This window comes from Pongo pygmaeus, chromosome 2 (assembly GCF_028885625.2).
Source record: "Pongo pygmaeus isolate AG05252 chromosome 2, NHGRI_mPonPyg2-v2.0_pri, whole genome shotgun sequence".
In the NCBI taxonomy this organism is placed as follows: domain Eukaryota; kingdom Metazoa; phylum Chordata; class Mammalia; order Primates; family Hominidae; genus Pongo; species Pongo pygmaeus.
The window spans coordinates 44,266,520-44,281,744 of record NC_085930.1 but is presented as its reverse complement, the minus strand read 5'-3'; the positions used below and the strand labels follow the sequence as shown (position 1 = coordinate 44,281,744).

The window sequence follows — 15,225 nt, the reverse complement described above, 5'->3', positions numbered from 1 at the left end:
GTTAACTCCAGTTGAAGCAGCGCTTCCAAAGGAAAGGAAAGAAGAGGGGAGGGGAGGGAAAGAGAGGGGAGGGGAGAAGAGAGGGAAATGAAAGGAAGGGGGAAAGGAAAGGAAAGGACAAAGTAAAGAAAGTCTTTTCTGATTTTCCTATTATACCCTCTCATACACGACTTCCTCTCTTCTGAAACACTTCTCACTGTTGCAATTTGATATTTGTTTGCTTATTTGATGAATGTCAACTTCTTCCTATTGAACTTTGTGATTCATGAAGGCACAGTCATGCATATATGCCTACTCTGTGCCTGGTGCCCAGTGCCTAGCACTGTAAGCACTCAAAAACACTTGTTCGATAAAGACTAAATACAGGAATTTAAGAAGAGCCAGCATTCAGGCTCAATACAAACTAGACAGGATAATAACATGTTTTAGACCAAGCTTATCAACATTGTAGTATCAAAATTTTATTGCTACTATTACTACTACTTCCAGGACCATGACTTGTCTAACCACATTCATTGCTATTACTGCTTCCAATAACATTAACAGCCCACCAAGGCATTTACTGTGAACTAGTAAATTAAAGCCATGTTATACTCTTATAACTGATCTTAATAACTACAAATTTTTAAATGCACAAAAATCTTACAATCTGAAGCATTATGGGATCCAGTAGCATTAAAATGAATGAAATCTAGATTATGGCAATCCAAGGCTTAACTCAGAGAACTGCATTTCTTGGAGTAACTCAAAAGCTCCTAACCTAGGAGGAAACCCTGTCAAGTGAAAGCGAAAAAGAGGCAAACCCCACACTGTTTATTATATTTCCACTCTTGTCCACAACCTCAGAGCACTAAGACACACACAGAGACAAAATATTGTGAAAAGAGAACAGAATCCTTTCACAACTAGGCCCTTGGGGAACATGGGAACAGGATTTAGACACACACTGTGTTGTGAGTAGACAAGAGAGAATGACTCAAACAGCAACAGAAAAGAAACAAGAAGAGGTGATCAACCCAAACACCTCAAGTCCCTCAGCATTTTCAAATTAGGTTCTTATGCACCACTTCAATTTTCATTTGTTTATGTGCTACATAAGTGTTTGCACTTCAGGTGTGTTTTGCTTACCCAACTAGCTTGTAAACTTAAAGATTGCACAGTGGCATAAGAAGAAAACTGTACAAGTGAGAGGAGAAGAAGCAAGAGAAGATCAAAAGAGTAAAGGGTAAAAAGAAAATATGCTATTGTTTGTGAACTTGACAGAGCTCTCAGATGACAACTGCCTCCCTTTAGTCAGCTGCCTACTCTGTAGCTCCATACCAGGCTTACATTTTTGGTCACTCCGTGGTGAAGGATGTTTCCCCCTTCTGTTTTGCTCTTTTCTATTTTACTCCCTTTTTACCCAAAAACACAATACCAGAACCATTTCTCTAAAACTGAGGCCATTGCTTTTCATCTGATCCAGATGACAGCAGCAAAGTTACATTCAGAAGACCGGAAATTTTCCAACCGCAAAAAGTATAGATATGGTTTCTGCCTCTCCAGTGGTCTGCAGTTTTTAGTAGCTACAAGCTTAACTCCCTTGGTTCTCTTTATTTTAAGAAATACATTTTCTTTAAAGGCAACATCATCCTCCTTTCTGGAAAAATATACTATCTGTTCTCCACTGCTGTCTTCATTTTGTGGCATCACATATTCCATTTCCTATAAGGTACATCAATCCATGTTGCCAAGTCTCAATGAAGGAAACACTAAGGCCTCAGTGGGGCAATAGTATTATTTACTGGTTCAGACAGAATGTACAAAAAATCTATGTATGAAACCAAGGTCAACGTGTACTTGTGTTAATATTACATGGCAAATGTCTTACTGGCTTCCAAATGAGGTCAATATATAAAGAGAAGGAGAAGGGCTCATATTTAATTAGAACTGAGAAATAGAATTTGCTCAATATAATTATTACTACTCTTAGTTGAAAGCTGCCATTTACCAAACTCTTATCCTTTAGCAGGAACTATATGTTTAAGTGCATTACACAGATTATCTCATTTAATCACCAAGCTAGTGATACCCATAAAGAAAGTACTATAATTATCCATATTTGTTATGTAAGAAACTTGAAACAACTTCGGAATAATGAAACATATGATAAGTGATAGAGCCAATGTCCAAATACAGGCTACCTGAATCAAACTGTGTGTAGCTAAACAGTTTTCTATATAGGTCTTCCATTTCTCTTTACTTCAATCCCACTCCACTCCATCCTTAATTGAACTGAAGTGTGTGTGTGTGTGTGTGTGTATGTGTGTGTGTGTATGTGTCTGTGTGTGTGTGTGTGGTGTGTTTTCCCCCTGGAAAACAGCAAGGGAATTGGGCATTATAAGATAGTAGTTGATCAGACTTTGGCCTATAGGTGGACTGTTCCAACAGCATATTTTTAAAGCAAATAAGTTACAAGACATGGAGAGGAGGCCATAAATCCATACCTGTTGCTTGTTCTGGACAGCTCTATGCCCCCTTTAATATGACCTTCACAAGTTATTATTTTTTTTCTCATATTACCAGGCCACTTTGCCCTGAGTTAGAACCGGTCCACTGCCAGTGCATTTTGCATCTGTTGGCTTTCACTTTCATTGTTTTCCATTAGCAGAAATGAAAATCATTTACTTTAGGACCAGGTAATTTAGGGCAGGCATTATTATAATCATTTTCCAAATGCGCTCAGAGAATTTACACGATAGGCCCCAAGTCAAATTTTATTTCTATTCAGAAAGGAGTTAGAACTTAAATCTAGGATTCCCACTTCTAAATGCAGGCTTCCAAAGTATGTTTGGGGTGAATGCTTCATAGCTAGCAGCCTCCTTTGTCCCTTTACCTGCCCTAGACTAAATATTGTATACCCAGAATCACTTTCATAAATTCACCCACAAACCTTCCTTTACCTTCCATCACAGTGAATAGCACCACCATTCAGGTGTGCATGCCAGACACCCAGATGTCACCTTCAACTTCTTTCTTTCCTTCTCTCATACTGCCCTTGTCTTATATTCACACTGTGATCATATCTGTTTTATGCCCAATGCACAAAATTTGCCATTTTCCTTCTATATCTACCTGAACTACTGCTCTCTCTTTTCTGGGCTACTGAGGTTGTCTCCTGAGTTGTCTCTACCTTCTCCTTCTTGTCCATCTTCACCTCATTTTCACATGAAAGTCAGTATGACTTTTTTTTTTTTAAACAACACAAATACAATCAGCCTATAAATGTCATGCCATCCTTTTGTTGGAAATACTTCCATGTCTTCTCATGGTTCTGAGATCAAAATAGAAACCTTTTAAAAGGGAAGCTGACCAGGTCCAACATGATCTGGTCCTTACCTGCCTTATCCTTTAATTGCTGTATTGCTGTCCCATTGGCATTTTCCCATTTCTTCAAACACTCCAAAGAGCTTCATGCAAGCTCTTTTCTCTCTGGGATTACTCACAATCCCACTCTGCCTCAGCCCCACCTCCTAAATTGTGTTAATGTCTACTCATTCTTTAGACTTAAGCTACGGTGTTAATTTCTCAAGGACAATTTCAATGGCCTCTGTGATGTGCTCCTTCACAAGACTGTTACAGTCTTTATTATCGACACTTATCACTGTTGCAAGTTTACATTTATTCACTTAAATGCTGTGGTCACTTCCTGTCTCTCTTATCAGACAATAGCTCTTTCTGCTCAACCTTTGTATGCTGAGCACCATGCCTAACCTTGCTTTTCTTACAATGTACATTTGTTGAATGAGAGAGAGCTGAATGAAAGCACATCCCTCTACCAGTTATGCTTACCGTGTGTCTGAATGAGAAGGTTGTAGATTTTAATCTGAATGCCCTCTGGATACAGAGTAAACATACACTCATAGCTTCCACTGACTGAAGAAGACATATTCCTTAAGTGCAGAGTCCATTTTGACCCATTCTCAGGAGTTTCTGTGAAAGTCACCAGTGACTCACAGGGACTCCCATAGGCACAGTAGAAGCCATACTGGGGATGATAAACAGCAATCAGGTCTACCTTATCGGTGACCTTGGACCATTGCATCTGCACCAAGAAGCCTATTGTCTGTGTTTGGCAGGTCAGGTTGACATCAGAGCCAAGTGTAGCATAAACATTTTCTTCTGTGTTGACTGTTTTTTCCCAAACTCCTGAAAAGAAAGAACATGAGCCATGAGTTTAAATAATTCACATAGAATGACTCTTAATTAAAAACCCTAGTCACTTCAGTAAGGTGAGGGGAGCAATTGAGGAAATTTCTCCCTGGCTGCTTTAGGAGTAGAGTAGAGCTTTTGTCTCACTCAGATAGAGATGCATGAGACAATATAAATGAGGAGGCATTTATGTAGAGAAGCTAGAGGAAATTACTGACTTCTAAATATTTATCTATATGTTGGTCTGACCAAAATATAATTGAAGGTTTCTGACTACCTGTGAATAAAATTAAGCCTATTTGAAAATTGAAGCACACCAGCAAACTTAGTATGACAATTCTTCTGACATTTAATATAATTGGCTTTTTGGGTTATAAAACAACAGCTGAATATAATACGCACGTTGGAGCCAAGATGGCTGAATAGGAACAGCTCCGGTCTACAGCTCCCAGCGTGAGCGACCCAGAAGACGGGTGATTTCTGCATTTCCATCTGAGGTACAAGGTTCATCTCACTAGGGAGTGCCAGACAGTGGGCACAGGACAGTGGGTGCAGCGCACAGTGTGCAAGCCGAAGCAGGGTGAGGCATTGCCTCACTCGGGAAGCGCAAGAGGTCAGGGAGTTCTCTTTCCTAGTCAAAGAAAGGAGTGACAGACGACACCAGGAAAATTGGGTCACTCCCACCCTAATACTACGCTTTTCTGACCGGCTTAAAAAACGGCACACCAGGAGATTATATCCCGCACCTGGCTCGGAGGGTCCTACGCCCACGGAGTCTCACTCATTGCTAGCACAGCAGTCTGAGATCAAACTGCAAGGCGGCAGCAAGGCTGGGGGAGGGGCGCCTGCCATTGCCCAGGCTTGCTTAGGTAAACAAAGCAGCCAGGAAGCTCGAACTGGGTGGAGCCTACCACAGCTCAAGGAGGCCTGCCTGCCTCTGTAGGCTCCACCTCTGTGGGCAGGGCACAGACAAACAAAAAGACAGCAGTAACCTCTGCAGACTTAAATGTCCCTGTCTGACAGCTTTGAAGAGAGCAGTGGTTCTCCCAGCACGCAGCTGGAGATCTGAGAATGGACAGATTGCCTCCTCAAGTGGGTCCCTGACCCCTGACCCCGGAGCAGCCTAACTGGGGGGCACCCCCCAGTAGGGGCAGACTGACACCTCACACGGCCGGGTACTCCTCTGAGACAAAACTTCCAGAGGAACGATCAGACAGCAGCATTCGCGGTTCACAAAAATCTGCTGTTCTGCAGCCACCACTGCTGGTACCCAGGCAAACAGGGTCTGGAGTGGACCTCTAGCAAGCTCCAACAGACCTGCAGCTGAGGGTCCTGTCTGTTAGAAGGAAAACTAACAAACAGAAAGGACATCCATACCAAAAACCCATCTGTACATCACCATCATCAAAGACCAAAAGTAGATAAAACCACAAAGATGGGGAGAAAACAGAACAGAAAAAGTGGAAATTCTAAAAAGCAGAGCACCTCTCCTCCTCCAAAGGAACGCAGCTCCTCACCAGCAACGGAACAAAGCTAGACAGAGAATGATTTTGATGAGTTGAGAGAAGAAGGCTGCAGATGATCAAACTACTCTGAGCTACAGGAGGAAATTCAAACCAAAGGCAAAGAAGTTGAAAACTTTGAAAAAAATTTAGATGAATGTATAACTAGAATAACCAATACAGAGAAGTGCTTAAAGGAGCTGATGAAGCTGAAAGCCAAGGCTCAAGAACTACATGAAGAATGCAGACGCCTCAGGAGCTGATGTGATCAACTGGAAGAAAGGGTATCAGTGATGGAAGATGAAATGAATGAAATGAAGCGAGAAGGGAAGTTTAGAGAAAAAAGAATAAAAAGAAATGAACAAAGCCTCCAAGAAATATGGGACTATGTGAAAAGACCAAATCTACATCTGATTGGTGTACCTGAAAGTGACGGGGAGAATGGAACCAAGTTGGAAAACACTCTTCAGGATATTATCCAGGAGAACTTCCCCAGTCTAGCAAGGCAGGCCAACATTCAGATTCAGGAAATACAGAGAACGCCACAAAGATACTCCTCGAGAAGAGCAACTCCAAGACACATAATTGTCAGATTCACCAAAGTTGAAATGAAGGAAAAAATGTTAAGGGCAGCCAGAGAGAAAGGTCGGGTTACCCACAAAGGGAAGCCCATCAGACTAACAGCGGATCTCTCAGCAGAAACTCTACAAGCCAGAAGAGAGTGGGGACCAATATTCAACATTCTTAAAGAAAAGAATTTTCAGCCCAGAATTTCATATCCAGCCAAACTAAGCTTCATAAGTGAAGGAGAAATAAAATACTTTACAGAGAAGCAAATGCTGAGAGATTTTGTCACCACTAGGCCTGCCCTAAAAGAGCTCCTGAAGGAAGCACTAAACATAGAAAGGAACAACCGGTACCAGCCACTGCAAAATCATGCCAAGTTGTAAAGACCATCGAGGCTAGGAAGAAACGGCATCAACTAACGAGCAAAATAACCAGCTAACATCATAATGACAGGATCAAATGCACACATAACAATATTAACTTTAAATGTAAATGGACTAAATGCTCCAATTAAAAGACACAGACTGGCAAATTGGATAAAGAGTCAAGACCCATCAGTGTGCTGTATGCAGGAAACCCATCTCACCTGCAGAGACACACATAGGCTCAAAATAAAAGGATGAAGGAAGATCTACCAAGCAAATGGAAAACAAAAAAAGGCAGGGGTTGCAATCCTAGTCTCTGATAAAACAGACTTTAAACCAACAAAGATCAAAAGAGACAAAGAAGGCCATTACATAATGGTAAAGGGATCAATTCAACAAGAAGAGCTAACTATCCTAAATATATATGCATCCAATACAGGAGCACCCAGATTCATAAAGCAAGTCCTGAGTGACCTACAAAGAGACTTAGACTCCCACACAATAACAGTGGGAGACTTTAACACCCCACTGTCAACATTAGACAGATCAACGAGACAGAAAGTTAACAAGGATACCCAGGAATTGAACTCAGCTCTGCACCAAGCAGACCTAATAGACATCTACAGAACTCTCCACCCCAAATCAACAGAATATACATTTTTTTCAGCACCACACCACACCTATTCCAAAATTGACCACATAGTTGGAAGTAAAGCTCTCCTCAGCAAATGTAAAAGATCAGAAAGTATAACAAACTGTCTCTCAGACCACAGTGCAATCAAACTAGAACTCAGGATTAAGAAACTCATCAAAACCGCTCAACTACATGGAGACTGAACAACCTGCTCCTGAATGACAACTGGGTATATAACGAAATGAAGGCAGAAATAAAGATGTTCTTTGAAACCAGTGAGAACAAAGACACAACATACCAGAATCTCTGGGACACATTCAAAGCAGTGTGTAGAGGGAAATTTACAGCACTAAATGCCCACAAGAGAAAGCAGGAAAGATCCAAAATTGACACCCTAACATCACAATTAAAAGAACTAGACAAGCAAGAGCAAACACATTCAAAAGCTAGCAGAAGGCAAGAAATAACTAAAATCAGAGCAGAACTGAAGGAAATAGAGACACGAAAACCCTTCCAAAAATTAATGAATTCAGGAGCTGGTTTTTTGAAAGGATCAACAAAATTGATAGACCGCTAGCAAGACTAATAAGAAAAGAGAGAAGAATCAAATAGATGCAATAAAAAATGATAAAGGGGATATCACCACCAATCCCACAAAAATACAAACTACCATCAGAGAATACTACGAACACCTCTACGCAAATAAACTAGAAAATCTAGAAGAAATGGATAAATTCCTTGACACATACACCCTCCCAAGACTAAACCAGGAAGAAGTTGACTCTCTGAATAGACCAATAACAGGATCTGAAATTGTGGCAATAATTAATAGCTTACCAACCAAAAAGAGTCCAGGACCAGATGGATTCACAGCCAAATTCTACCAGAGGTACAAGGAGAAACTGGTACCATTCCTTCTGAAACTATTCCAATCAATAGAAAAAGAGGGAATCCTCCCTAACTCATTTTATGAGGCCGGCATCATCCTGATACCAAAGCCAGGCAGAGACACAACCAAAAAAGAGAATTTTAGACCAATATCCCTGATGAACATTGGTGCAAAAATCCTAAATAAAATACTGGCAAATCGAATCCAGCAGCACATCAAAAAGCTTATCCACTATGATCAAGTGGGCTTCATCCCTGGGATGCAAGGCTGGTTCAATATACTCAAATCAATAAATGTAATGCAGCATATAAACAGAACCAAAGACAAAAACCACATGATTATCTCAATAGATGCAGAAAAGGCCTTTGAGAAAATTCAACAACCCTTCATGCTAAAGACTCTCAATAAATTAGGTATTGATGGGACATATCTCAAAATAGTAAGAGCTATCTATGACAAGCCCACAGCCAATATCATACTGAATGGGCAAAAACTGGGAGCATTCCCTTGAAAACTGGCACAAGACACAGATGCCCTCTCTCACCACTCCTATTCAACATAGTGTTGGAAGTTCTAGCCAGGGCAATTAGGCAGGAGGAGGAAATCAAGGGTATTCAATTAGGAAAAGAGGAAGTCAAATTGTCCCTGTTTGCAGATGACGTGATTGTATATCTAGAAAACCCCATTGTCTCAGCCCAAAATCTCCTTAAGCTGATAAGCAACTTCAGCAAAGTCTCAGGATGCAAAATCAATGTACCAAAATCACAAGCATTCTTATACACCGATAACAGATAAACAGAGAGCCAAATCATGAATGAACTCCCATTCACAATTGCTTCAAAGAGAATAAAATACCTAGGAATCCAACTTACAAGGGATGTGAAGGACCTCTTCAAGGAGAACTACAAACCACTGCTCAAGGAAATAAAAGAGGATACAAACAAATGGAAGAACATTCCATGCTCATGGGTAGGAAGAATCAATATCGTGAAAATGGCCATACTGCCAAGGTAATTTATAGATTCAATGCCATCCCCATCAAGCTACCAATGACTTTCTTCACAGAATTGGAAAAAACTACTTTAAAGTTCATATGGAACCAAGAAAGAGCCTGCATCGCCAAGTCAATCCTAAGCCAAAAGAATAAAGCTGGAGGCATCACACTACCTGACTTCAAACTATACTACAAGGCTACAGTAACCAAAACAGCATGGTACTGGTACCAAAACAGAGATATAGATCAATGGAACAGAACAGAGCCGTCAGAAATAATGCCACATATCTACAACTATCTGATCTTTGACAAACCTGACAAAAACAAGCAATGGGGAAAGGATTCCCTATTTAATAAATGGTGCTGGGAAAACTGGCTAGCCATACGTAGAAAGCTGAAACTGGATCCCTTCCTTACACCTTATACAAAAATTAATTCAAGATAGATTAAAGACTTAAATGTTAGACCTAAAACCACAAAAACCCTAGAAGAAAACCTAGGCAATACCATTCAGGACATAAGCATGGGCAAGGACTTCATGTCTAAAACACCAAAAGCAATGGCAACAAAAGCCAAAATTGACAAATGGGATCTAATGAAACTAAAGAGCTTCTGCACAGCAAAAGAAACTACCATCAGAGTGAACAGGCAACCTACAAAATGGGAGAAAATTTTCACAACCTACTCATCTGACAAACAGCTAATATCCAGAATCTACAATGAACTCCAACAAATTTACTAGAAAAAAACAAACAACCCCATCATAAAGTGGGCGAAGAACATGAACAGACACTTCTCAAAAGAAGACATTTATGCAGCCAAAAGACACATGAAAAAATGCTCACCATCACTGGCCATCAGAGAAATGCAAATCAAAACCATAATGAGATACCATCTCACACCAGTTAGAATGGCAATCATTAAAAAGTCAGGAAACAACAGGTGCTGGAGAGGATGTGGAGAAATATGAACACTTTTACACTGTTGGTGGGACTGTAAACTAGTTCGACCATTGTGGAAGTCAGTGTGGCGATTCCTCAGGGATCTAGAACCAGAAATACCATTTGACCCAGCCATCCCATTACTGGGTATATACCCAAAGGACTATAAATCACGCTGCTATAAAGACACATGCGCACGTATGTTTATTGCGGCACTATTCACAATAGCAAAGACTTGGAACCAACCCAAATGTCCAACAATGATAGACTGGATTAAGAAAATATGGCACATATACACCATGGAATACTATGCAGCCATAAGAAAGGCTGAGTTCATGTCCTTTGTAGGGACATGGATGAAATTGGAAATCATCATTCTCAGTAAACTATTGCAAGAACAAAAAACCAAACACCGCATGTTCTCACTCATAGGTGGGAATTGAACAATGAGAACACATGGACATAGGAAGGGGAACATCACACTCTGGGGACTCTTGTGGGGTGGGGGGAGGGGGGAGGAATAACTTTAGGAGATATACCTAATGCTAAATGATGAGTTAATGGGTGCAGCATACCAGCATGGCACATGTATACATATGTAACTAACCTGCACATTGTGCACATGTACCCTAAAACTTAAAGTATAATAGTAAAAAAATACACACGTGATGCTTTCTGAAACTGCAAAAATAAATATGTGTATAGCAATTTCTTTGAAAAATACATGTTTACAAGGGCCTTTCATATCTTATCTTGTGTAATCCCCTTCACATGCCATAGGTGATGTTGTTGACCTTTTTTTATGAGGAAGAAACTGGGCCACAGACAGATGAAACAGTATGCTCAAAGTCACACCTCCAGGCCTGGCGTGGTGGCTCACGCCTGTAATCCCAGCACTTTGGGAGGCCGAGGTGGGCAGATCATGAGGTCAAGAGAACCAGACCATCCTGGCCAACACGGCAAAACCCCGTCTCTACCAAAAATACAAAAATTAGCTGGGCGTGGTGGCGCATGCCTGTAGTCCCAGCTACTCGGGAGGCTGAGGCAGGAGAATCACTTGAACCTGGGAGGTGGAGGTTACAGTGAGCCGAGATCATTCCACTGCACTCCAGCCTGGTGACAGAGTGAGACTCCATCTCAAAAAAACGAAAAACGAAACAAAACAAAAAAAGTCACACCTCCAGTAAAAGAATGAATTCAGTTGCCCAAAGTCTGTGGTCTTTCTATAACCCTCATAACTATAACAGTAAAACTCCAGCCAAGGAAGACAAAGGGACCTTTGGAGACCAAAGAGAACTTTATTTAATTTGGGCATCCAGGCCCACAGCAGACTCATGCCCAAAATGGCTGCTGACTCTGACAAAGAAAGCAGGCTTGCTTATATGTTGTTTGAGGCAGGAAAACAAGGCAGGATACAGGTTTCAGGCAAAGACAGTAAATTATTTAACCCGTGACAATTCTGAGAAAACTTACAATTTAGTTATCTTGACCAGTCAATCTTGAAGCTAGACAGAGGTGGGGTAAGGTAAAACAGGAGTTACAGAAATATGCGGGGGTCTGGTGGCAGGCGAGCAGCTTGGAAGGTTGAGATAAGCTCGCAGCTGCAACTTGTTAGCAATGCTGGGAGGGGCTACTTAAATTTCTTAGCCTACATATAACTTCTAAGTAACCTATACTTAATGTTAACTATTACCTATGTTATCTTTATTATTTTAAACTTTATTATTACGTATTTTATTTTATTCTCCTTCCACATAACTTCCAAACTGTCTCCCAAATTCAGTCTAGTTGATTAGAGTAAGAAATTTCACTTTCAATATACAAGGATTGAAAGGACCTCATCTAACCTTAGGTAGAGGTTCCACTTAGTATCACCTCTAATCGATGGTCTGAAATACTAGACATAAGTAGAGTCTCTTTCCCATCAGCAGTCTGACCAAGTGATACAGGACACTTAAAACGTGTTAAGCATTGAGACTGTGACATGCCTTCAATAATGTTGGCCTCAGTTTTAGAATTAACATGGAATCCTGTTACAGAAATGATATATATTATTGTGACAAGTACCACTGAAGCTCACAAAAGGAAAAGATAAAAAGATGACAAGCAACTGAGAAGAAACAAGCCTCTTAAAAGTAAAAGTACTTGACAAATGGGAATTATCATACTTCTGTGGATGCAAAAGTTTTGTAGGCAGAGGTTAGCACAGTTTAATGTAACTTCCTGTGAGCTATCCTTTGCCTGAAAATATGGCTCTGATCCAATCTACAGCATTATCTTCCAAATCTCTTTTGATTTAGAAATTCTCCTTAATATTTTCATAGCTATATCTGAAAAGCACAGTTAATTCTTAAGACACTCAGGCTTACTATAATACTCTCATACTGTGAAATACAGAACTAATCTTGCTTCCTCCTCTTTTTAAATAGGCCCATTAGGCTCTCGTTCCCACTGTCATAAGGATTCCACTTTGTCTCCCAGGTTCATACCTACACATGCCTCATTAAAATTCAACATGTGTTCAACTCCCAAAGACCTTAGTATTTGGATGAGAAATACTTGTTATATCCAAAAGAAAGAGAGTACTTGAGAGAGAAAAAAGTTAAGCAAGGATCCCTGAGCGTTGATGGCTTTGTGATTTTTAATTTTTCTGCAGTTGTTTTGACTACCATTTGGAGAGCATTTCATTTCCAAGAAACACTATTTGCCAATTACTCCAGAGATCCTGTTAGAAAGGAGATGGGTGAAAATGCCTCAGAGCAGTGGCACAAATGACCCATTCCCTTCTTATTTTTAGTGTTCATTAGTAATCATTTCTAGATTCTAGCATCTCTCTTATACCTGCCACTTAAATACATAACTGAAACCCTTAGTAATGATTGTCCTTTGGTGATCAATTTCAGCAGCAGTCACAAGGCATTTTAAATGAAAAGAGGCCCCATCCGCCCCTAAAGCGGCCCATCCGACAAGAAGGGACAACTGGAAGTCTTACCCTTGACAAAATGTATCTGGATGATGTAATAGAGAGCACAGTATTTCCATTTTTTCTCCATTGTCTTCTGAACACCTTACACCAGCATTTCCGTAATGATCACCAAGTCAATTGATGTTTTCAAGCAAACTCCAGCCACCCACTTCGTGCTAAAAAACCCGAAATCTACCACACACGCCTGGGTCTGTTTATCACTTGGCAAGCCCCCAGGAAATGAAACGTAGACAGGAAAGTAATGTGGTTCAGGACTGAGTATAACGTTCAACAGAACAATGTTGAAATTGTTCTCTGAAATCTGTATATCACCTTCTTTAAAAGACTTTTCAGTATCCAAAGAGTCTCTTATTCAGGATCTCTGTGTCAGTCAAGCTGCGTCTAAAATCCAAACAAAGGATATCACGCAGAGCAGTTGGCAATGTGCTTTTTATACATTTCTTTTCAAGAGCACAAAGTCATTTAACAAATGTGAGCTTGGTATCTTTCATAATAGTTTTTCTGTTCAATCTTAAGATATGTTTTCTTTCCAGAATTGCCCTGGGGTGAAAGAACAAAGAATTAACACATTTAATTTTCATAAAATCTGAAAAGTAACAGGGAATAGTGTCAGCTATCAAACCAAATTTTATTGTCTCTCCTCTTGCAGGGAAATGCACATTTCCTGGGAGTGGAGGAGTGAGGGCTACTTTTCTACCCCTCGTCTGGGAAGACGAGGGAAGGTTGGAGGTCAGATAGGGAAGTCTCCCACCAGGTTGGCTGGAGGCCATTTTTGCTCACCACAGAAGAGCTTATCCATGCCTAAGCCAAAGCAAGGCAGTAACAATCAGACTCCAAAGGCAGAGAATTCCCACCTCAGTGAGCTATTAGGCTTATTACATCTGCCTAGTTACTTCTATTTACAGAGAACTGCAAACAGGTTTCAGGAAAGTGACCCCTTGGTAAAAATGTCTGGCTATTCGTAGAACATGATGACTATTCCCTGCTATGATTCTCTGATTTAATTGTGTTAGTTTTTCAGCCTGAGATAAAATAGGCTGTCATCACCCTCCAACATTAAGAAAACCAGCATTAGGCTGAGGACTACTGTAAGTTTGATGGACAAAGAATAACTACGAATAAACATGTGTGTCTTCATACAACTGTATGAATGATTAAAATATCCTGTGACCCTAATCTCATTACTAGAATATACGTACCACCTAGCAAGACCAAAGACAAATGAAAAGGCCAATTGTAATCCTGAGATGGGAATTCTTTTCAGGTGAGGTGGAGATAATTTTCGTCAGGTTGTCATCATGTATACACCAATCTCTCCTATGCAAGGACTTGTGGGCAATATGGACGATGCCAAGACAGAAGGAAATGCTTTTGCCATTCAGGAGATTAAATTTAGTTGGGAGAATAGAGGTTTTCATGTAAATAAACAAGGGCGACTGTCTTCCTGGATGTCCAGATCACCCCCTATAACACCACCGCAAATACTTGCCATGATATTGCCATACTTATTCAGCATTCCTCAGCTAATGATTTCTTGCAGAATTTAGAAGATGTAGTTACTGCTTGCCTAGTCCAGTGCTCCCCAAACCTTTATTATCACCCCTTCCCAACTTCCCATGAGTTTCAGGTCACTGGGGATATTGGGTCAGGTAGTACTGACAGTGATTTTCCAGGGAAGACCTGGGAACTCAACGTCCTTGATAGAAGGGCAGGAAGAGACATAACTGCTCTGGGTAGCTTCATCTCTTCCCATTGCCCCTGGAAATTCTAGTAAATTGAAGTTTTATGAAGCATAGCAGCAAAAATAGTCCTGGAGATGCACTATGAAGATCCTGATTTGCACGTTGGTGTCCCTATTAAATCGGGACACATTACAAGCCTGGAGAAGAGATTCTATGATCTCATTCCATTTTTCATACTAAGAGGAATTTACCTAAGTAGAAACCAATTCAAATCTACATTTATTGAATTCTCTAAGAACAATACCCTCTTTGGGGTGTTTAGACTTCTCCTATCTTTTATTGTATTAAAGTGAAACAATTGTTCCAAAAAAGTCTGTAAACTCAGAAACATGGAAATGGTCATTTATTTTCCAGTGCTACAGACTTACTTTCAGTAGAATTCTTGCCTCTCGTTGGGGTTGGGCTACCTGAGCC

General features: G+C 40.5%; 1 protein-coding gene across 3 annotated transcripts in view; it reads right to left on the bottom strand.

Annotated features, from left to right (window-relative positions):
• CD96 (CD96 molecule) overlaps positions 1 to 13,212 on the bottom strand; it is a 109,330-nt gene extending 96,118 nt beyond the window's left edge. For all 3 annotated transcript variants that reach the window (XR_008501691.1, XM_054482973.1, XM_054482974.1), the window contains exons 1-2: positions 13,076 to 13,212; positions 3,832 to 4,188 (exon numbers count right to left, since the gene is read on the bottom strand). Coding sequence is in view for 2 of the 3 variants with exons in the window: in XM_054482973.1 (XP_054338948.1) it covers positions 3,832 to 4,188; positions 13,076 to 13,136 (418 nt within the window). In the remaining variant the exon portion in view is untranslated. The remainder of the gene's footprint in view (positions 1 to 3,831; positions 4,189 to 13,075) is intronic.
• Positions 13,213 to 15,225: the final 2,013 nt, after the last annotated feature.